The 22,716-nt window shown below is 34.5% G+C and overlaps 3 protein-coding genes across 6 annotated transcripts; all 3 read left to right on the top strand.

Annotated features, from left to right (window-relative positions):
• Positions 1–8: 8 nt before the first annotated feature.
• On the top strand, positions 9–1,876 carry LOC133849953 (uncharacterized). 4 transcript variants are annotated; one of them, XR_009895538.1, is made up of 5 exons: positions 9–183; positions 437–521; positions 587–726; positions 814–1,022; positions 1,151–1,876. XR_009895538.1 is itself a non-coding variant. In XM_062285944.1 (5 exons), the coding sequence occupies exons 1-5, from the start codon at positions 31–33 to the stop codon at positions 1,172–1,174; spliced, it is 618 nt and encodes a 205-aa protein (XP_062141928.1). In that variant the 5' UTR covers positions 9–30; the 3' UTR covers positions 1,175–1,876. The 4 variants fall into 4 exon arrangements, 3 of the variants coding, with proteins under 3 accessions (XP_062141928.1, XP_062141927.1, XP_062141926.1); XM_062285944.1 differs by having other exon boundaries at positions 795–995; positions 1,136–1,876; XM_062285943.1 differs by having other exon boundaries at positions 795–1,022.
• On the top strand, positions 1,690–3,113 carry LOC133849958 (uncharacterized). Its single transcript, XM_062285947.1, has 3 exons — positions 1,690–1,947; positions 2,117–2,187; positions 3,083–3,113. Exons 1-3 carry the CDS (start codon positions 1,690–1,692, stop codon positions 3,111–3,113), a joined length of 360 nt encoding a protein of 119 aa, XP_062141931.1.
• A 9-nt stretch (positions 3,114–3,122) lies between these two features.
• On the top strand, positions 3,123–3,817 carry LOC133849955 (uncharacterized). The gene is made up of 2 exons (XM_062285945.1): positions 3,123–3,461; positions 3,535–3,817. Exons 1-2 carry the CDS (start codon positions 3,130–3,132, stop codon positions 3,803–3,805), a joined length of 603 nt encoding a protein of 200 aa, XP_062141929.1. The 5' UTR covers positions 3,123–3,129; the 3' UTR covers positions 3,806–3,817.
• The last annotated feature ends 18,899 nt before the right edge of the window (positions 3,818–22,716 follow it).

The following is a 22,716-nucleotide window of genomic DNA, read 5'->3' as shown; positions in this document are numbered from 1 at the left end:
CACTTTGATTTGACTTAACTTCCGGTAAGTATGAGCGCGGCAAAAAGTTATTTTTCTGAAATTATAAATCATTCTGCAACCTGCAACATTTGCAGTAGAATTGTGAAAACGAGCGGCAACTCGTCGAACTTGCTGTCTCACCTTAAAAACAGACATCGGGACGCATATCTAAAGTGTACAAAGGTAATTAAATCATAAAAAGTGTCATGTATGTATTTCGCCGATTCCCGTATTTCACAATTTCAGGGAAATACACACATGCGTGTGTCTGATGTTTTTCTGGGGAATTTGTGTATTCCGTGTAAGAGATTTAATAGGCGAAATAAAATCAGGATTTTATATGTTTTTATGCAGATGCATATGTTGATATACACAAAAAAATATAATTATATATTTATTATACATATATATAATTCTACTTTTATTACATTTTCAGAAATCGACAAAAGTTGACCAGCTCAACAAAAGCATTGAGAAAATGTCGTTAGAGAACGCGTTTAAGTTTTCGTCCACTGTTAACAGTAAGTATTGTTGTATCTTATACTTTTATTATTAATTGATTAAAAACAATTTTTTAACGTTTAAGGAAAACATGATGATATCACGGAGGCGATTGTGTTTATGATCTGCAAATACAATTTGCCTGTCCAGAGCGTGGAAAAAGAAGGATTTACCAATTTGATGAAAAAATGTGTTCCGACTTACAAGATTCCAAGCCGGTTCAAGGTAAATGTTTTCGAATTGCATATAATTTGTATTTGATATTTATTTTACCGTTAACATCATTTTTACAGGTAACAAATCTGATCGAAGCAAAATACGACAGCTGTGTAGCTATGATGAGGACCATTCTTAAAGATGTTAAAGACTTTGCGTTCACCTGTGACGGAGTAACAATCACAAATTCAACTCGATCGTACCTAACAGTAACTGCTCACTTCATCAAAGATAATTGCCTACAATCGGTTTGCTTGCAAGCAGTTAGAATGACACAGGTAAGCGTTTTTAAAAATATCTTAAGGGTTTGTACTTATGTTGTGGTTCGTCAAGTGTCTATGTGTTTGTGTTTTCTATATACAAAAAAGTGTCAGGGGAAAGAAAAATTAATTTAAATATTACTTTTCATTTAATGCAGTCACATACTAGCGAGTGTCTTACTGAAGAAGGTGTGTAACGAATTTGATATCGAGTGCTCGAAGTAGCGTAGTTTAACTACAGATAACGCAAACAACATGAAGGCGGCCTCAAATTTATTTTTGGGAAGTGGCAAACACATTTCATGTTTCGCACATACGATTCATTTGGTAGTCGACGACGTAGTAAAGGGCATATCATCTTTTTCACACGTTTTGGATATAGTGAAGAAAATTGTTACTCATTTCAAGCACAGTCCAGCTGCGATGGACATGTTGCGGAAACTACAGGCCGACGAAGGAACAGCTGAAGGTCACATTAAAACTCTCGTACAAAGTGTGGACACAAGGTGGAACTCCTGCCTGGACATGTTTATTTCGTTCTTAAGTATTTCGAATAAAGTAGCGATAGTCCTAATTAATAGATCAACAACTGTAAAAGGATTGCCCGAGATGCTAACGGCTTCAGAATTGCGAATTTGTCAAGATTTCTGTGATCTACTTAAGCCTTTTAAAGATGCGACAGAAAAAATAAGTGGCGAAAGTTACCGTGAGCATGGTAATCCCACTTATATCACTGTTGATGGACAAAATTCGCAAAATACAACTAGAGTCGGCCGAAGGAATTTTAACTAAGGAAGCTTTATTGAAGGAAGCAGATAAACGTTTTAAGTTTTTGCAGAACAACAAAATTCTTGTCAAATCGACTTTGTTGGATCCGAGATTTAAGAAAGTTTATCTTTCTCCTCTCACAGCCCTTGAAGCTCTCAAGGACATTGCTTACGAAATGTCTGAGAACAAAAATATTGAAGAAGTACGTAAAATTAAGTTTTAACACACATTAACACTGTTATGAAATACTTCTTAGTAACTCTTTAATGTTTTATAAAATAATACGAAACCTAAAATAGTTTACTTTAACAATATATTTTTATTTTTATTAAAAACTTTTGAAACTAAATTAGAATACCATTTATTTACAGGACTTAGTGCGCCCTGCAAATGATAACGTACCAGAAGAAGCCTGTTCTAAAAATGAAGGATTTCTGGAGGCGTCATATGCGTCTAGGTGTTCATACGGACGGACGGACAGACAACCAAACGGACAGACGGACATGGCTAGATCGTCTCGGCTGTTGACGCTGATCAAAAATATATATGCTTCATAGGGTCGGAGATGCCTCCCTCTACCTGTTACATACATTTCCTGTCGGCACAAAATTATAATACCCTTCTATTCTATGGGTAGCGGGTATAAAAACAAATACGAAAAAAATTTGGCATCGCCAATGCTGCGCACAACTATCCGAGTACTCGGTCGCGAAACTCATTCTTGCATTGCTTCGCCGTTCGGATACGGTCAGAGCTTGCAAATTACTGTCGACCGTTTCTCGTTGTTCGCAAATATGTGTCTCTCTCTGTCTCTTTACGAAAAGACTCAGAGAGCAACCGTTTCGTGGGTTCTCGAATGGGCTCGCTCGCGCTCAGAGCGAAACCGTTTTTTTCTATTCCGTTTTGTTTCGGTTGTTCCAAGACCGTTTTGTCGTATTCAGTGAAAATAAAAGTCTTTTGCGAAAGTATTGGTATACATTCACACGCATAGGCAAGCAAATCGTTAAACGTTTAATTGCGATCGTGAATTGAGTGTGTGAAGTTGCGAAATAATTGTTATTGTAAAATGGGAAGAGATATGAATAAAAATGTGTACCAATTCTTTAAATTAAATTTGGACGAGAACAAATCAATTTGTAATGTTTGCGGTATTAAATTGTCCGGTAATCATTCCACAAATTTAAGACGGCACTTAACAACTAAGCATATGGACATTTTCAATGAGTGGAATTATTCTGGATATACAAAGTTAACACAATGCGAAGAAAAACGAAGAATATCATATCAAACGAGTGAAAAATCAATTGTTTCTTCTTTGATCATAATTGTAACCACAGACGGAAAACCATTCAAATTTCTAGAGTGTGAAGGGTTCAACGAAATAATGGATCCAATATATAATGCACTTGGCATGAACTCTGTAACGTCGAGAAATATAATGAATTTTGTGTCAGTCAAAGAGCAGTTTGTCAAGAAAAATATAAGGGCACTTGCAAAGGGAAAGCTGGTGTCGCTGATCGATGTTGCCACCAGAATGGATAAAGCTATACTGGGAATCAATTTGCAAATGATCCACGCAAGCCTGGCTAAAACCGAGATTGTTGTGAAGACCTTGGGCATGACTGAGCTCGGGGAATCTCATACTGGAATATATATAAAGAATAAAATTCTAGAAGTCTTAGATGATTATGGCATAACACTTGATCAGATCTACAGGTAAAGATTGAATTACATACAATTTTGAAAATATGTGATTTTTTTTTTTTAAATTTCATATTCATGTACACAGCATTACGTCTGATAATGGGCGAAACATGATAAAAGCCGTCCAGGTATTAAATGATGCGACAGAGGAATCCATTTATGAAGAAGACATAGAAAGTGAGAATCTTCTGAATGAACTGGATTCTATTGAACTGGCTAATATACACCTAGTGAGATGTGCAGCACACACTCTGCAACTGTGCGTATTTGATGTAAATAGAACAAAGGAGATCGCCGATAAAATAAGTGCCTGTCGCACATTATGCAAATCGCTGCGCACAGAAACATATAGGTAATATATAAGTTATACATATATAAAAATTTCTTTTTATATATATAGTAATATATCCACCAGAATAATTTCTCGTACATGACAAACACTCATAATTATTCCCTATCTTCCAAATTCTTTCCCACAAATCATATCATAAACATAAACATTTGTCGCGACGGCACCAACTGTCACAAACAAAAAGATCCTATTACATTGGCGATCGTGCCACTTCCAAAAAATCCAAAGTCCATTAAAATTTTCCATTTGCAACTTGAGGACTCAGCATTACTGCACTAACACAAACACAAAACATCACACGTATGTTAGCCCTAAGTCGTAATAATAACTTTCATGTTAGAGCTCAGCATATTGTGAGTTCAGTTTTTAAAGACACTTTCCTCACTTAAGACGCGTAGCCCGCGAGCTTATACATAAAAATAAAGTAGTCTATTAAGTAAACAAAAATAAATCCTTGTGTTTTATTTTTTTTACTGTTCGTGCACCGCGAACATCTAATTGGCGCAGCCGGTAGGATACGTCGTACTAGTTTCTGAATCAACAAAGCAGTGTTGAACCGCTAGAAGGACTTTAACATTGTCCTGGGTGAACGCGTCCTAGTTGTGAACTATACAAAACGTATCCGCGAAAAACATCTACGTGCGTGAGTGCGTTATTAAAACGGTAATACAAAAAACCTTGTAAAAAATCCGTCATAATAAAAAACTCAAAAAAACCCGAACCACGTGTGCAAATTAATAACAAATCAAAAATGGCAACCGAACTAACAGAAGCACACTTAAACCAGTGTATAAATCAAATCAAACACGTGCCAGCGTTTGATAACGGAGCAGAAAATTTGTCGGCATTTATAAAGAGAATAGATTTTATTCTGTCTCTATACCCAACAACTGATGTACGCCAAAGCAGCGTAATCTTCGGTGCTATTGAACGACAACTGGATGGAGAAGCCTTGCGTACATCCCAGATTACGCAATCCAACAATTGGATGTCGCTGAGATCGTCCCTAATCGAGGAATTCAGGACACAGACACCTTATGAAGAGTTACTAAGAAGACTATACAACACCAACTGGAATGGAAGTCTACGTAAGTTCGTCGAAGAGCTCGAGAGAAAATCCTATATTGTTAGCAATAAGTTAGCACTAGACACTGACGGTAGCACAGCAATAATATACAGAAATGCACTAAAAATTACTACAAAAAATGTAATAACCAGAAAATTACTAACTATTACAAACTATTCAAACAATTCTCATTCAGATGATTCGTCCAATTCAAAACCATAAATCAATTACTCAAATTCAAATCAGAATAATCAAAATCTTCACCAAGAATTCAATAAAAACTAAAAGAAGCTCAAACACAAAACCCTTATAACTAAACAAAGTGCCTCGGAACTAAATGCAGAGCAAACACACCATACATAAGAATCAAAATGAATGAAGTAAACCTAAAATGTATCATTGATACAGGTTCTTCAATAAACCTTTTAAAACAAAATATTTTTAGTTTTCCAATTCATAAAAATCCAATCAATGTTCAAACAATTAATGGCACTACCGAATTATCAGAAAGTATACTTTTTGATTCCAGCAGACTTTGCCCTACAAAACAAAAATTTTACATTCATAATTTCTCTGAAAATTATGATATGCTATTAGGAAGAGAATACTTAAAAGCCAGTAAATCCCAAATTGATTACGAAAATGGCACAGTTACATTAGGAGAACATACATTTACATTTCAAAACGAAGAAGAAAATTCTGAAGAAACTTACAAAGAAGATTGTGCAAATCCACCCTTGACCGAAGATAGGCCATTCAACTTCGCAATCGAAGATGAATTAAAAGAGTGTAATGAGTTCAGACTTGAACATCTTAACACAGAAGAAGTAGAAAAACTAAAAAAGGTTTTACATGAATTTCGCGATATTCAGTACCGGGAAGGTGAAAATTTGACTTTCACTAGTACGATTAAGCATTCAATTCAAACGAAACACGAAGACCCATTATATAAAAGACCCTATAAATACCCACAGGTTTACGATCAAGAAGTCAAGTAAACAAATCAACGAAATGATAGAGCAGGGCATAATTAAAAAATCAAAATCCCCTTATTGTTCACCCATCTGGATTGTTCCAAAAAAAATGGACGCTTCAGGAAAACAAAAATTCCGGTTAGTCATTGACTACCGAAACCTCAATGAAATAACCATTGACGACAAATTCCCCATACCAAATATGGATGAGATCCTAGACAAGTTAGGCAAATGCCAATACTTCACTACGATCGATCTTGCAAAGGGTTTCCATCAAATCCAAATGGATCCCGATTTAATTGCAAAAACTGCCTTTTCAACCAAGCATGGTCACTACGAATTTACTCATATGCCCTTTGGGCTTAAAAATGCTCCAGCGACTTTCCAGCGCTGTATGAATAACCTACTTGAAGATCTGATCTTTAAGGATTGTCTAGTTTACTTAGATGATATTATTATCTACTGGACTTCATTGGAAGAGCACATATCATCCATTTCGAAAGTCTTCTCAAAACTTCGGGAAGCAAATTTGAAATTACAATTAGACAAATGCGAATTCATGAAGAAGGAAACTGATTGCCTCTGGCATGTAATCACCACGCAAGGTATAAAACCAAATCCAAACAAAATTAAGGCAATTGTTGAATTCCCAATACCAAAGACACCAAAAGAAATCAAATCATTCCTAGGTTTATGCGGATTTTATCGCAAATTTATACCCAATTTCGCAAATATTGCAAAACCCATGACAACAAAGTTGAAGAAAAACGCCACCATAAACATAAAAGATCCCACTTATGTGTCAGCATTTGAAAAATTCAAAGTTTTAATAACGACCGATCCGATACTAGTTTATCCAAATTTCGAGAAACCATTCTCATTGACTACAGATGCTAGCAACTTCGCTATAGGCGCCGTTCTATCACAGGAACACAAACCCATTTGCTATGCAAGTCGAACTTTAAATGAACACGAATCAAACTATTCAGCTATAGAGAAAGAACTATTAGTAGAAAATTCCAGATCTTAAGCGATCACAAACCACTAGTTTGGCTCAGTAACATTAAAGAACCAAATTACAAAGATGGAAAATTCGATTAAACGAATACGATTATCAAATCAAGTATTTGCCAGGAAAAGAAAATAACGTAGCAGACGCACTTTCACGTATAAAACTAGAAGAGAATTTCTTAGGAGAAGATGCAATTAGCACAGGAGCAACTATACATAGCGCTCAAGAGGACAGTCAATATCACATACCAATAACCGAAAGACATTTAAACTACTCTAACAGGCAAATAGAATTCATAAAAAGTGACGATAATAAAGTTGAAACAAACCACTATTTTCATAAACTTAACATAAAAATTTCTTATAAGGAAATGAATAATCAATATGCTAAAGATATGCTCGAAAAAGAGTATTGTCTATTTTCACAATGAAATAGATTTTCCAATTTTCCAAAGAGCTTATTTAGAAATAATAATTCCAAGTAATATAACTAAAATAATGAAAACAAGCTTAAAATTAATTGACTTACAAACTTTTGCAGAGTTTAAAGAATTAATTTTAAAAACACATAAAAAATTGTTACATCCAGGTATAGAAAAAAAAATAAATTGGTTTAAGGAAAAATATAATTACCCTGATTACCAAAAACTAATACAAAATCTAATTAATGAATGTGAAATTGCAACAAAGCTAAAACCGAACATAGAGATACAAAACTCACGTTCGAGATAACACCCGAAGTACTTAATGTTAGGGATAAATATGTTATAGATTTTTATATGATAGATAAGAAACAATTTCTTTCTTGTATAGATGTTTATTCTAAATTCACAACATTAGTTGAAGTTCAAAGTAGAGATTGGTTAGAAGCTAAAAGAGCTTTACTAAAAGTTTTCAATGAAATGGGAAAACCCATAGAGATAAAAGCAGACAAAGATTCAGCATTCATCAGTGCGGCTTTGCAAATTCGGTTACAAGAAGAAGGCATAAAAATTAACATAACAACAAGTAAAACAGGAATATCAGATATAGAAAGGTTTCATAAAACTATAAATGAAAAGTTAAGAATAATATGAAGCGACGATAATATAGAGAATAAAATAACAAAGTTTGAAACAATACTTACAATTATAAAACAAAACATAAGGCAACTAATAGAACTCCAGCAGATATTTTTATTTATGCAGGAACCCTGAATATAACTCACAAGAGAATAAAGTAAATCAAATAAATAACCTCAATAAAACAGAAGTGATTTTGAAGTAGATACACGATTTAGACAAGCTCCATTGGTTAAATCAAAAACAACAAATCCTTTCAAAAAGACAGGTAATATTAAAAAGCTTGATGAAAAACATTACGAAGAAACTAATAGAGGTAGAAAAGTTACACACTATAGATCGAAGTTTAAAAAGAAGAAAATAATTAACAAAAGTAAATATATTAATTCCAGCCCGAATGATGAAACATCCTAAATTGCTGATGTTACTCATATTGTCAACTATTTGTACAACTGTAAACACTCAACAAGTCGAAGTAAATCCCATTCAAAATGATCAAGAATTTATCCTATTTGAGTCAGGAAAAATTAATTTACCAATATCCTTCGAACATCATTGCTTAACTATAAACGTAACACAAATAGAGAACTCTTTTGATTTATTATTAACTCAAAGCCATATCTTTAACAAGTACCCCCCACATAAAATATTTAATGAATAAATTAGAAAAGCAAATGGCAGGTATCAGAATAACAAGTCGTACTAAACGAGGTTTATTCGAATTCATAGGATCATCACTTAAATTCCTTTTTTGGCACGTTAGATGAAGAAGATAAGAAACAATTTGAAAACCAAATTAACATTATTGCCCATAATTCAATTCAGACAAATAATCTTAATGATTTTACAAATACATTTAATCAAGGTATTAATATTATAAATAATCAAAGTAAAATTTTGGAAGAAGAAAAACAATTAAATTCATTAATTTTTAACATTGAACATTTTACCGAATATATAGAAGACATCGAACTAAGCCTACAATTAACTCGCTTAGGAATATTTAATCCAAAATTACTTAAACACGATCAAATAGATCACATTAATCACGAAAAGTTGATGAATATTAAAACTTCTGCTTGGTTCAGTACACTTACAAATTAAATTTTCATCATGTCCCATATTCCATTGAGTAATCTTGAAACCAAAACTTTCCAAGTAATCCCTTACCCAGATAAGAATGGACAAATCATCAATGAAAGTGTTGAAGGAAAATTTTATTTACACAATAACTTTGTTTCGAATTCAATCTCTAAAAAGATCATAAATGACCAATGCATAACTAATATAATAAAACATGAAACTCCAGTTTGCACCTTTAATAAATATCGTAAACAAGAATTTATACAAATAGTAGAACCAAACATCATAATAACCTGGAACTTAACCAGAACCAAACTAAATCAAAATTGTAATGATTTAGAAATATACATCGAAAAAGATAAAATAATAAAAATATTTAATTGTACCATTGAATTAAAAAATGTTAAAATTTCAAATAGAGCGCAACAATTTACAACTATTATGTTTACAGAATACAATGTAACTAAAATAGAACCACTATCACACATTGAAATAAAAGAAATGATTATGTATAACAATAGAGAAACAATAATTATAAATATCCAATAATTATGATTGTATTAATTTTAATCCTCATTGTTATATACAACTTAGTGAATAAGAAAATTAAAACACTATTCAACATAATAACACAAAAATTTGTAAGAACACATGACACAGACATAAGTGCTAATGCTGAAACCGATAATATTGAAATTCCAGTCCCACTTATGTACCCCGATCTAAACGCTTGAGGGCAAGCTAACCTCTATAGGTTGGGGGAGTAATATATCCACCACCAGAATAATTTCTCGTACATGACAAACACTCATAATTATTCCCCTATCTTCCAAATTCTTTCCCACAAATCATATCATAAACATAAACATTTGTCGCGACGGCACCAACTGTCACAAACAAAAAGATCCTATTACATTGGCGATCGTGCCACTTCCAAAAAATCCAAAGTCCATTAAAATTTTCCATTTGCAACTTGAGGACTCAGCATTACTGCACTAACACAAACACAAAACATCACACGTATGTTAGCCCTAAGTCGTAATAATAACTTTCATGTTAGAGCTCAGCATATTGTGAGTTCAGTTTTTAAAGACACTTTCCTCACTTAAGACGCGTAGCCTGCGAGCTTATAAATAAAAATAAAGTAGTCTATTAAGTAAACAAAAATAAATCCTTGTGTTTTATTTTTTTTACTGTTCGTGCACCGCGAACATCTAATTATATATATATATTAATATATATAAATATATATATATATATATATATATATATATATATATATAATTTATAAAATCTATGCAGACGTGTCTTAATTGAAAATGAAAAAAACATACCATCGCTCGACGTTGCTACAAGGTGGAATTCTACGTATTTAATGCTAAAGAAATTATTGGACTTAAAGGATTTCCTGGCAACGCAGTCTAATATTTGTGTAGAGGCCGATTGGGATTGGATCGAGACGTACATTGACGCTTTCAGTGACACATACCAGGCAACTTTAAAGCTACAAGACAAAGATTTAGTTTATAGTGAGTTCTTCGTAGTATGGATGGAACTTAAATTGAAATGCGAGAATAGCTACAATTTAATTAAAAAAAACTATCGGCACAGATAAAAATAAGAGAGACAAAATTGTTAGAAAATGATGCATTGTTGGCAGCGATTTACATGGATCCTCGGGTAAATTGTATGTTGTCGAACTATCAGAAATCGTTAGCAAAGGCAAATTTGAAAAAACAGCGTTTCGTTTATATGAGTTGAAAGAAGTAAGCTGTATGTCGTAGAATGTGTGAAATTTGGGTCCTGTTTTGTTTATGTTGTAGTTTTGAGAAACTAATAAAAATTTTCTTCGTCAAAACTAATACTTGTACTAAACTAAAATTCAAAAAACATTTTATACTTATTATCGCTTTATTATTTAAGGCACAAACACGAAATGTTCCAGCGCTCGAGACTCCTGTGCATGAAGAGATGTTTGCTTCCCCTGTCTCGTCAGTGCTTTCAACCGCATCCTCATCTGAAGAGAAGTCGCTGTTCTCGCATTTTTGGACGATTTGCAGACAGTTTCAGAAAGCAAAAAAGATCCTGTTTCTACAAAACTTGCCAAAATTTATGCTGACATCGAAAACTTCGACGTAACATTTGGTCGCTTGCCATTAAATTCAAATATATTGGATTTTTTTTATTGATTTGCAACTTAAGATTCCGCATATAAGTGCACTGTCCGTCGAACGGGCATTCTCAGCCCTACACTTTATATTAAGTGAACGAAGAAGTTCGATTAGTGCAGAAAATCTAAACTCCTTACTAGTTGTAAAGCTTAATACATAATATGTTACAAAAAATATATATATAATAATACAAAAAAAAATTTAAAAACAACATTGTCTGAAATTTTTTGTTCTTTTTAAAAGCATTTTGTTATATGGAATATGGAATCTAAATGAAACTTGTTAACAAAAATATTTGAAAATAAAATTAAATTGTTCTATTAATCAAATTGTATTATTTCTTTGCATATGTATTGGTATACATTCACAAGCGTTCGTTTTGCATACGAAATATATTAATTGCAACAACAACGTAAGTAAATGTGAAGACCGTTTGCGTTGAGTTTTTCGGTCAATCGGTCTTTTACTGACTCTCTTTGTGCGAGCGTTTCTCGTTCCGCTCTTTACGCACTGCTCATTGAACGACCGAAATAAAAAGTGCTCAACGAAAAGCGCTCAACAGAAAACAGAAATGAAGACAGCAAAACTCTCTTGCTCAGAGCGAGAGAGTGAACTTTTCGGTTGTGCTCGCAACGAGAGCACAAGAAAAATAACGGTCGACAGTTATTTGCAAGCTATGGATACGGTAAATTTTCTACTCATGCCTTCACCACATTTGCCAAATTCGTTTTATACAATGTCTCACTCAGTCAGAACTTTGAGTGAGAGTACCAAATGCTGTTTTGACTGTATGTCTGTCATGACTGTCATGCAGACCTCTAGTGCATACATACGATCATAAGACGCAATATAATTATATATTCCTGCCGCTGCCGCTGCGATTTATTCGCTATGGTGTGAGAGATGATTAAATCTCTTAAGCTACAACGCCGCTACGATTAATTCACGCTGTTCCCTTTGCGATTTATTCGCGCCTCTGCCGCTATGTCTTTTGCCATTCACACGTTTACTAATGTAAGCAAGGGCAAAAGTGGAGCTGCATATTGAATGCGTAAAAAAACAATTTTCGGACAAAACAGCAACAATGTCGTAAGTGGAGCGACTCATCGAATTAGTCGAAAAATATAATTTTATATGATTCTGCGGACGCGGACTATAAAAACGTAACAAAAAGGAACAAGATATGGGACGAAATTGGATTGGAGCTGGAAGAAAGTTGTAATTATATTGGTTTATCAAATCAAGTTCAGTTTTTGTACAATGAAACAGTTGTGTAGTGTTCATACATATATTTTATGGCTGTGTCCAATTGTACTAAAACTGTCTCCAGTTGCAAGGAATCTGCGCGCTGTGTTAGAACTTCGAATTTTCGAATGAGCCGAAGAGGCTCGGTGTTCGAATCGCAGCGCACAGCCCGACTGGGGCTGCAATAATACTGTTTTTTGGATGTATGACTTGACGCAGCTATGTATTGTATGGTTAGTGGTATTTATTTATGTTAACAAACCTGCAATTATGCCATACAAATTTGCAATTTGAGAACGAATTATTGCATACTTTTATGCTGATCATTCAAGAACATAAAAAATCAAGAAAGTTACAGTCAAGTGTGCTCGACTCTTAGACCCATTTTGAATAAAGGCAAAATATAGTGCTAATATTTTTTATACCAGCTACCCATTGGGTAGAAATTATGAATATATTTATATGAATATTTATGAAAATTAAACAAATATGCAAATACCCTATTGTACTTGTTAAACCTTTTGGAATTTTTTGAATTTCTTTACTTAAAAAACAATAAAATCATAAAAAATATATGCACTTGTCACCAAACAGAGGTATTGTTTTATCTCGATTTCAATCCTTTCGTTCCAAAATTTTGAAAAAATGCACCAATTTTAGCAAAATGTACCACAATTTTTGTCTCCTGACAGTTTGCGAATGTAGTTTGCGTGGATTTCTCGGGGTTTACCGAGACGTTCCACCTCCGTAGCCAGGGTGCTCGATGGTGTTTTATAAACGAGCAGTTTATTGCTTCTAGGTTTGGAGCGTCTTCCGATGAGCCATTGGAATTGCTTCAGCCTGCTTTCTCTTCCGTAGGATAGGTGTGCGCCATATTAACCGCCTGTCGAGCGTCATGCCCAGGTATTTTGACATGGAATTTTCGGGAATGTTATCAAGGCTGACAGTTACCGTTGCGGACTGCGAATGTAGTTTGCGTGGATTTCTCGGGGTTTACCGAGACGTTCCACCTCCGTAGCCAGGGCTCGATGGTGTTTGAGAATTGTAGGCATATCCGCTGTGTACAACAGTAGTTGAAATATCAAGTTACTATACAAATCTAATTATTGTACAAAGAAGTTAATTAGGGTCACCTGTCATTAATGTCAATTTAGGGGTAATAAAAATGCAATTTAATTAGGGTCACCTATTGAAATGTCAAGTGTGAGGTAATAAAGATGCAATTTAATTAGGGTTACCTGTTGAAATGTCAAGTGTGAGGTAATAAAGATGCAATTTAATTAGGGTCACCTGTGGAAATGACAAGTGTGGGATTTGTGTGACGAAACGTACGCGACCCGAGACGGGGCGATGAAAGGATCGGGATCGGGGTTGGGGGCGTTTCGTCACACAAATCCTTCGGAGTCGGGGTCGGGGTCGGGGTTGGGGTCGAGGTCGCTTGTCCCGAGACGCCCTCGGGGTCGGGGTCGAGATCGCTTGTCCCGACACGCCCTCGGGGTCGGGGTCGCACTCGGTCTCGCACTCGGGGTCGCAATCGAAAACGATTCGTAGATCGAGGGCGAAAACGTGTGACGAACACGTGCTACGATACGCTCTCGAGGTCGTGTGTCCCGAGACGACACGGTGAGGGGATCGGGGTCGCAGTCGATTCGTAGATCGTACTCGAAAACGTGAGACGAAGTCGTCCTACGAAAACGTGATACGCTCTTTAACGAACGTAGCGTACGAACGCGCGAACACCCACCTCGAAAACGTAGCTCGTGGGGCAACGCATCATACTAGATCGAAACGTTACGAAACGAAAGGACGGAAACGTGACGCAGCGCCACATCCAAGACGATCGAATACGTGAACGTCTAACACGAATCAACGTTACGAAACGTGACGAAATATGCTCGGAAGCCCAACGCTACCTGAAAAACGATCGAAGGCGCCTTACACGTGACGCATCGCTACCTGTAAAACGATCGTAGGCGCCACGCTACCTGTAAAAGGAATGAAGGTGTGACGCCCACTTGTCTCGTCGAATTCGAATGTATTCGAAATCGGAGCGGAGGAAGGAAGACGTGATGAACGTTAAAAAGGATGGGAACGTGATGTAATTTAGACGAGAGTACAACACCATTTCCAAGACGCGAAAATAAAATAGAAAATCTAAAAGAAAAGCCGAATATTATAACCAAGATGCAATGAGAGTAGCACACCATGAATACCCATCGATATTCGCCCACTATTCAATTTTCCTCGGTTTTCATCCAAAAACCTAAAATCCTTAAAATCACTTCTAGTTTGTGACTCGAAGATACACATCGAATCCGGATTCTCCAAAGTTAACAATATTTAAGAATTGAATAATTTTGTAGTGAAAATTGTTTAAACCTTCAATATTAACAATAAAACCCTCGTCGAAAACAAATTTTAATTGTGCAGTGAAAATTGATAATAACTTTGGAAAGTTTGTTTAAACAAATTGTAAAATTCAAAAATTATTCTTAATCAACATTATAAAAATCAATTTTACAATACATAATCAAATACTTTAAAAACAATACTACAAATAAAATAAACTTTATTACATTCAACCAACAAAATAAAAAAAATAAACAAAAACATCAACATGAATCCCGAGAACACCAACAACTTTAACATCACCACCAACACCATCAATGGGGAGTATTGCTATTCCTGCCAGCATTACCTACCTGCAGGTATGCAATGGCATTTCCACGCTCGCACCGAGATACATAAATACAAGTCTATCCGTCCGGTGGACGGAAGAATCAAGCAGATTGTGAATGGATACAAGGGACGTATTCTCCAATACATGTTTGAGAATGAGGGAGCGGATGTAAGGAAGCCTATTGAATTCCTAAATGAGGCTGGATTAGCACTGATCCCTCACTTGGAATGCGTGATGACTACCCACCTATCATCCAAATGCAATTTTGAGTTGTTTGCTGAGTACATGCTAATAAAAGAGTATGATATTCAACAAGAAATAAAATCGTTCCAGAGCACAATGTCTCAGGTTACGACTGGATCCGACTTCACCCGCTTCTTTGAATCGCATAAAAATGTGATAGACGCAAAAATGAGTGAGTTTCAGGAAAAGGATAGTGGATGGACCTTGACACGAATTATTAGGCTGGAGCTTAATGTTTACAAATGTGATCCGACAAAAGGATCTAACCATTTTGAGCTTCCGCTTAAATTAAAAATAGAAAGGCAGTTGTTAATGTACATAACAAAGATGCCTTCTGTTTTAAGTGGGCAATTATATCGGCCCTCAAACCAATAAGTAGATCATACCATTGCAATAGTTATGGTGTTGAGATCACGTCCCCAATAATTGAGGTGAACAACATAAAGATTGACTTCAATGGAGTAGCATTCCCGATGGAAATTCGAAAAATAAAAGAGTTCACTCAACGAAACCCTCACATAAGTTTAAATGTTTTCGGGTATGATGAGGAATCTGACAAAATAATTGGACCGCTTTACTGCGATGGAGTGGAAATGAGAATCCACATTAATTTATTATTCGTCGACGGACCAACGGCGGGTATTCATGGACACTATGTGTGGATTAAAAATATTTCATCGTAAGTACATTCATTAAATTTGAAAATATCACAATCACCTTCGTTCGTCGTGTATGCAGACTTTGAATGCATATTGGAACCAGTAACATTAGATGTAAGTGCAAACACAAAAATTATTAATAAGCATGTGCCAGTAGCATTTGCATACTACATAAAGTGTGCATTTGACTCTGGCTTAGATAAGTTTGTTTGTTTGGCGCAGCCAAATGGTTGCGCTATAGAACTCACACAGTAATCAAACTAGTGTGAACAAAATAAATAATCTTAAAAATAAGTTGGATAATAATGAAAGTGCGATCAACATTTACGAAGGACAATTAGTATTACATTTCATGTTAATGGATAGGTTGAAAAAAAGAAAACTAGATGTTTAGAATAATAAAACAATACTTTATTGAAAATTAAAATGTATAAAATATAAAATAAAAAATGTTTAAAATTAAGTGTACATATTAGTAAATTAAGAAAAATAAAAAATTATAAATAACTTGAAGATGAAATAAAAAGAAAAAAATACAAAACACAAAATTGTTTTCAATCTTATATTATTACAAAATTTCATTCTTATGAATCCAGCTGTCTTCGGTTTTGGGGAAACCCAACCAGCGCACTAGAGCTCTATTGCCTTTCTTTTTAACACTTTTTCAACTAGATAAGTGTTAGGAAAACTTGTTTTTTTCAGTTCCTCTTTGTAGAAACCACCTCGAATTGGATTCCCATTGAAGTCTTGTAGTAAGTATGTTGTTGGGTAAGTATTTTGTACTTTGCTTATTTTAAAAATTTCAGTTGTCCAATTAGGAGTATAGCCTTTTTCAAATACGTGTTTGTACTTGCTGATGCGTACATAATCACCCATTTTCAATTTGCTACCCATAAACATTTTAATGTTGTTGTAGACAGTTTTCAAAATATGTTTTTAGTGTTTACATTAACGGGTGGCATTCGTATAGTTCTATGATGTCTATTGTTGTAAACGGAAATTAGTGATTTGAATATATCAACCCACTTGTATGTCCCATTGAAACTGAATTCACGCCACATTAGGTCTTTTAATGATCTATTAAATCGTTCAACAATTAAGGCCTTTAGACTACTAAATGTTGAATAGTGGTTGATTCCATATCGTTTCATTAATATCTTAAATAGGGTGTTAAAGAACTCTTTTCCATCGTCTGTTTGAAGATTTTGGGGAATCCTCTCCCTGATTGAAATATTTTCTCCATGGCCTCAGCAACGTCTTTTTGCATTTTTAGACTTTATTGCTTCCCCCATCCAAATTTTAAGAATGTGTCTATCACTGTTAGCATGTAGCGATACCCATTGTTTGAGTGTGCATACTTCCCCATTTCAACCAAGTCAGCTTGCCATAATTCGTTTATCCCTTTTGTTATGACTCTACGTCTAAGAAAATGCTTACGTGAAAGAGCATGTATTTCATTAATTATTCCCCGTCTAGACATATTTATTACTTTCGAATATGAGAGCGTACAATTTTATCAAGAATATCTAATGTAGTTTTCTCAGTCTTGATTATTCGCTGATCAACTGTAGTCAATTTATCGGATAATAATCTCTCATTCCTTTCTAGATGACTTGAAATCATTGATGTTAGAAAATTTCTCAGATCGTTTACAACTTGGTCAACATATTCTTTTATCGCCAAGTCGGCATTCTCAATTGGTAAGCGACCATTTTTTAAACGTCTTCCTTGTATATTGTAACTTCCATCATTATCAATGTAGAGTCCTGGTATTTTGTCACGTCCTTTTAAATGAATAGAGATCTGCTTATCATTTACATAACGTCCAAACTTGTCAACAGACATGATGATTATAATTTCATTTCAATATTATCAATCAATTATATATGAATTTAGTGCATAATTTGAGCCTCTCTCAATTCTTCAATTATTGACGTAATTTCATTAGTATGATTCGTATTTCCAGCTGTTTGAGAGGCAATTAAGATTTGTAATCGTTCAACCAACTCATTTGGATCGTCCCAATATACATAATTGGGTTTATTCGTCGCGAGTGACATGAATCCAGTCCCAGAAACAATTGATTTTGAGAATTTAGGTGTAGACTCAGCAGTACATGATTTTGTTAAGAGTGGTTTAATAATTTTTGTATATTTCTTTGCCCTTGTTCCTCTGATCTGTCCATCGGAATTAAAATTTCTCCGGTGCACATTAGTTATCAATAAAATTTCATTATATATTTCTAGATTATTTGAATTATAATTTTGAGGTAGGCGGTGGAATATTGATGAATATAATCCACTTGTAAGACGCCAGTTTTTTCCATCATCCAATTCAATTTTTTTGTGAGTCACATTAATGTGTGAATTCCCCAACATTAATTGTCCACTTGCATTTTGTATGGACCATATGTCTTATCCAAAAGATCTTCCCGTGCCAGTTCACTGATATTCAAATTTTTTGAGTTGTCTTCATGTTGGATTGATTGACTCGTTATCGAAGGCGTTGAATGTATAGCTGTTTCATTTGATAACACGTTCGATGAATGAGAGGGCTCTTGACTCGTTAACGGCAATGATGAATGGGGTGAGTCTTGAACCGGTAATGGAAGCGAAGTGTGGGGGTATATTTGTTTCATAAACTTAGTTGATGAATAAGGAGAACCTTCTCTCGCTAACGATTTCGAGGTATGAGGTAAGCCTTCGAACGATGTGTCTTCTATAGCTGGTTGAGAATAGAATTGATCATCATTATCATCATCTTGAGCATTAACACTATCCATTCCCCAGTCCAATGCCTTCTCAATATCATATTTAGGTTTTGAGAATTGACTCTTAGCACTGTGAAATGTGAGTTTCTTTTTCTTGTTAGGTGGTGTGTTTCTCTCTCGGTCGATTGGAGTAGTTTTGCATAGTTTTTTTCCAGTCTCAACATTATTAAACTCTGATGGTATCAATGTCTGAAATTTTTTGTTATTATTCACAAGTTCATGTAGTGGTTCAGTTATAGGTTTAAATGTTTCCTCCAGACCAATACTGTTCTGACTTTTGAGTTGTTTAAGATCAGAAAATTTTTTTTTAGAGCATTTCGGCTTTTAGTTAATTGAGTTAAAACTTTTTGATTCATTTTCTTTCAAATTTATCTCATTCAACTGTTAGTGGATTAATGATTATTTCAGTCTTGTGGTCATTAGTGTACTGTGATCTATTTTACGAAACATAATCATATATAACCAATAAACAGATACATTAGCATGTTTTATGAAGAGAGTTGGTTGTACAGATCAGCTATCAGACTGTTAAATAGACCAGCTAGCTATTCTTTTAAACAGACCAGGTTGTACAGATCAGGTACCTGGTTGTATCGACCAGGTAACTGTTCTTTAAAACATACCTGGTTGTAGAGATCAGGTACCTGGTTTTATCGAACAGCTAGCTGTTCTTTTAAACAGACCTGTTGTACAGATCAGGTATCCGGTTCTGATAACGGACCTGTTTCTGTTAACAGATCTGTTTCAATTTCCCATATCCCCATCTAAAATTATGAAATTAAATTTTCAATTACATTTATTCACACAATGTAAAAGGAGAAAAGTGGCTGAAAAGAAAGCTGAAAATTCCCCAATTTCCCATTCCCTAATGAAAATTTCGAATTTATATTTCAATACCATTTATTTATAATAAGTATCAGACCTAATAAAGCTGGAAAAAAGCTGAAAAAGAAGGCTGAAATTCCCCAAATTTACCAGTCCTCATTTAAAAAATTTTTTATTTTATTTTGTTAATATAATTTATTGTTTTGCATATATATATATTTTTTTTCAATTACATTTTCAATTTGAATACAATTTCTCCATCATCCTGTTGTGTTATAGTATAATTACCAGTATTTAATTCTTTAATGTATACAGATTTAACTTCATCATAGCGTGCCGGGAGGTAAATTAAATACTTTTCAATGTTAATTTTAGGGAATTGCTATTAAATTTACTAGGAACCTTAGACGCTCCATATATTCTGAATTCCGTATTCCTTGGTAGAGCCTGGAAAGGGAACTTCTTTTCTTCTTGATTGCATTCAAATAATTCAATGTTGATTCAATCTCCATATCATTGGCGAGGAATTGAATGTCCTCAGCAAGAGGAGTAATAAGAGGAAGATTAACTTCGGTGAAGTCAATCTCCTCTCCGTTGCTAACCTCAAACGATGGATTCATCCTGATTATTTGGTGTCTGTGTGTGTGTGTGTGTCTAGTACTGCTGCTGCTACTGCTCCTGCTCTTCAGTGTTGATCGTGTGTGCTCCTGGCGGTGATGATACTGCTGCTGGTGTTGTTGAGTGATGAGTGCTGATGACCGAATGATATTTTCCTTCGAGTGGCTAGCTGATTTTATACTTGTCACTTTCCCCTTCCACTGTTGTTTTCAAAGGTTTTCATTACCTAAGGACGTTTTCCTTTGATTGGTTGACTTTCTACCTGTTGCTAGCTGTAGGACTTCTCAAGTGCTAGAGAAGGACAACCATCCCAGTGATAAGTGTCTCCCTACCCTTCAACCGACATACACCACATTAAAAATTCTAAACACAAATGTCCACAGTTTACAGTCCCAAAATTTTGAAAACGTTCATAATTGTACTTAATGTTTTTTCCTAAATATTTGACTACTTCTAATGGTGGCTGTAAATTCCCAAAACTATCGAAATAATAAGAATCAGATCTTCTCTTGTAATACCCAATGCGTTCCATTCGATATTGAGTCTGCTAAATTTATTATTCCACACTCGAAATGATGTGGAAATTTGGGTAATTGATCCTTCATATAAACACCTCGAAAATGAGGCAAACTTCATTATATCAAAGTTTGATAATGCTCTCTTGTGTAGCTTACCTATTAGTTTTTTTGAATGCGTTTTTGACTTTGATTATTTCTAGCAAATGATATACCATATCCATTTTTGTATGGTTGTAAATACAAGCCAGCTCCCAATGCAACCGTTTCCATTTTTTTATTATGCCTCTTGTTTTCCTCTAGATGTTGTTTAGCCATCTTTGCACTGTTAATAGATTTTACTATTGCTGCACTACCTGACGCCAAACTACCCACAGCGCTCAGAGCTGTTAAAATTGGGACAAGTGGTAGAAACCCACCTATCTTGGGTACATTTATAATACGTGGAATAACAACATTTTTCCTACATCCCATCGAGTTCGATACTGCTTTACGTGCAACTTTTATTGCACTCAAGATATCAAGCGGTTTATTTTTTTTCAATTCCTTTGTAGCCTTTTTGATTATTGTAGTCAATGTGTTTTCACTCTTTTCTTTCTCTCCTGATTTGATCCCATTCCAAATTTTTTCTTCGTCTTCATCATGTTTGTTACAAAGTATGCTGCTGCTCTCTCTCAATACTACTGTCTAACGCTTTTACACGATTCCAAGCCTTTTCAATTAAAACTGAGTCAGCTTTATGACGTTCACTCAACTCTTTACTGTTTGAATATGCAATATCATGCTCTCTACATGCTTCATCAAACCATTAATTCCACGATCACCACGTGCTAATCGTTTCTCTAACTTTGTTCCAGGCCCACAGTAATTGTATCCAGGTATATGAGCCTCAAAGGTAGAGAGTCTATTATATTGTTTACAAGACCACTACCTTGTTTGAATTTTGATTTTGAACTAATTAAATTATAAAACGTTTGGCCATTTTATAGCAACCTCAATCAACAAACGTTTCCCATTGAATGAAGTACTTCTCTCCCTAACATGCGTTTTTTAAGACATAAGAAAAGCATACTAGTACGAAACATTGAGGGTGGTGGACATGGAGAGAATAATCAACAACCTCGACATAGTGTTTTGCTACCCAATACAATTAGAGCATTAATTGTTGGACCATCAAATTGTGGAAAACCAATGTGATGCTTAGTCTTATAGAGAGTCCCAATGGTCTCAAATTTGAAAATATTTATGTATTTTCAAAGAGTTTATACCAACCCAAATATGAATATTTGGAAAAACTTATCAAACCAATTCAAGGAATGGGATATTTTACATTCTCCGGAAACGATGCAGTGTTATCACCGCACGAAGCTAAAAATAATTCCATTATGATATTCGATGATGTGGCATGTGAAAAGCAGGATAATATCTGAAACTATTTTTGTATGGGAAGACATAAGAATATTGATTCATTCTATTTATGTCAAACATACACACATATACCGAAGCATTTAATACGTGACAATGCTAATTTTATTATCATGTTTAAACAAGATGATTTGAACATGCGTCATATATATCGAGATCACGTAAACAGTGATATGGACTATGAATAATTTATGGAAATTTCACGAAAATGCTGGGAGGAGAAATTTGGATTTCTACTAATCTCTAAAGATGATGATATGAAAAATGGGCGATACAGAAAAGGCTTTGATCAATTTATTATACTATAAAAATATGAATATAAAACTAATGATATGATGATTAAACAACAGTCCAAACTCAGACTTCAAAATGTCTACATCACTAACATTTGCATTAAATGGAAACACATCAGTTATAACCGAAAATTTTTTCCCACAAATTGAATTAAATAGAAATTATGAGTGTGCTCTCATTGACTTTCACACATACAATTCTATACCAAACGTAGATAGAGGGAACAATCTATTTCATATTGGAAATAAATGTATAGAAATACCTGTTGGATCGTA

Source organism: Drosophila sulfurigaster, unplaced genomic scaffold (assembly GCF_023558435.1).
Source record: "Drosophila sulfurigaster albostrigata strain 15112-1811.04 unplaced genomic scaffold, ASM2355843v2 ctg54_pilon, whole genome shotgun sequence".
NCBI classification, from domain to species: domain Eukaryota; kingdom Metazoa; phylum Arthropoda; class Insecta; order Diptera; family Drosophilidae; genus Drosophila; species Drosophila sulfurigaster.
The sequence above is the reverse complement of the archived record's forward strand: the minus strand, read 5'-3'. Positions and strand labels throughout refer to the sequence as shown.

Bases quoted from the DNA above. Each gene is read 5' to 3' on its own strand.
- LOC133849953 (XM_062285942.1), top strand. From the start codon at position 31: ATGAGCGCGGCAAAAAGTTATTTTTCTGAAATTATAAATCATTCTGCA. The intron at 184-436 runs GTAATTAAATCA...TTACATTTTCAG, and splicing joins CATATCTAAAGTGTACAAAG to AAATCGACAAAAGTTGACCA. The intron at 522-586 runs GTAAGTATTGTT...TTAACGTTTAAG, and splicing joins GTTTTCGTCCACTGTTAACA to GAAAACATGATGATATCACG.
- LOC133849958 (XM_062285947.1), top strand. From the start codon at position 1,690: ATGGTAATCCCACTTATATCACTGTTGATGGACAAAATTCGCAAAATA. The intron at 1,948-2,116 runs GTACGTAAAATT...ATTTATTTACAG, and splicing joins AGAACAAAAATATTGAAGAA to GACTTAGTGCGCCCTGCAAA. The intron at 2,188-3,082 runs GTCATATGCGTC...TTGTAACCACAG, and splicing joins AATGAAGGATTTCTGGAGGC to ACGGAAAACCATTCAAATTT.
- LOC133849955 (XM_062285945.1), top strand. From the start codon at position 3,130: ATGGATCCAATATATAATGCACTTGGCATGAACTCTGTAACGTCGAGA. The intron at 3,462-3,534 runs GTAAAGATTGAA...TCATGTACACAG, and splicing joins ACACTTGATCAGATCTACAG to CATTACGTCTGATAATGGGC.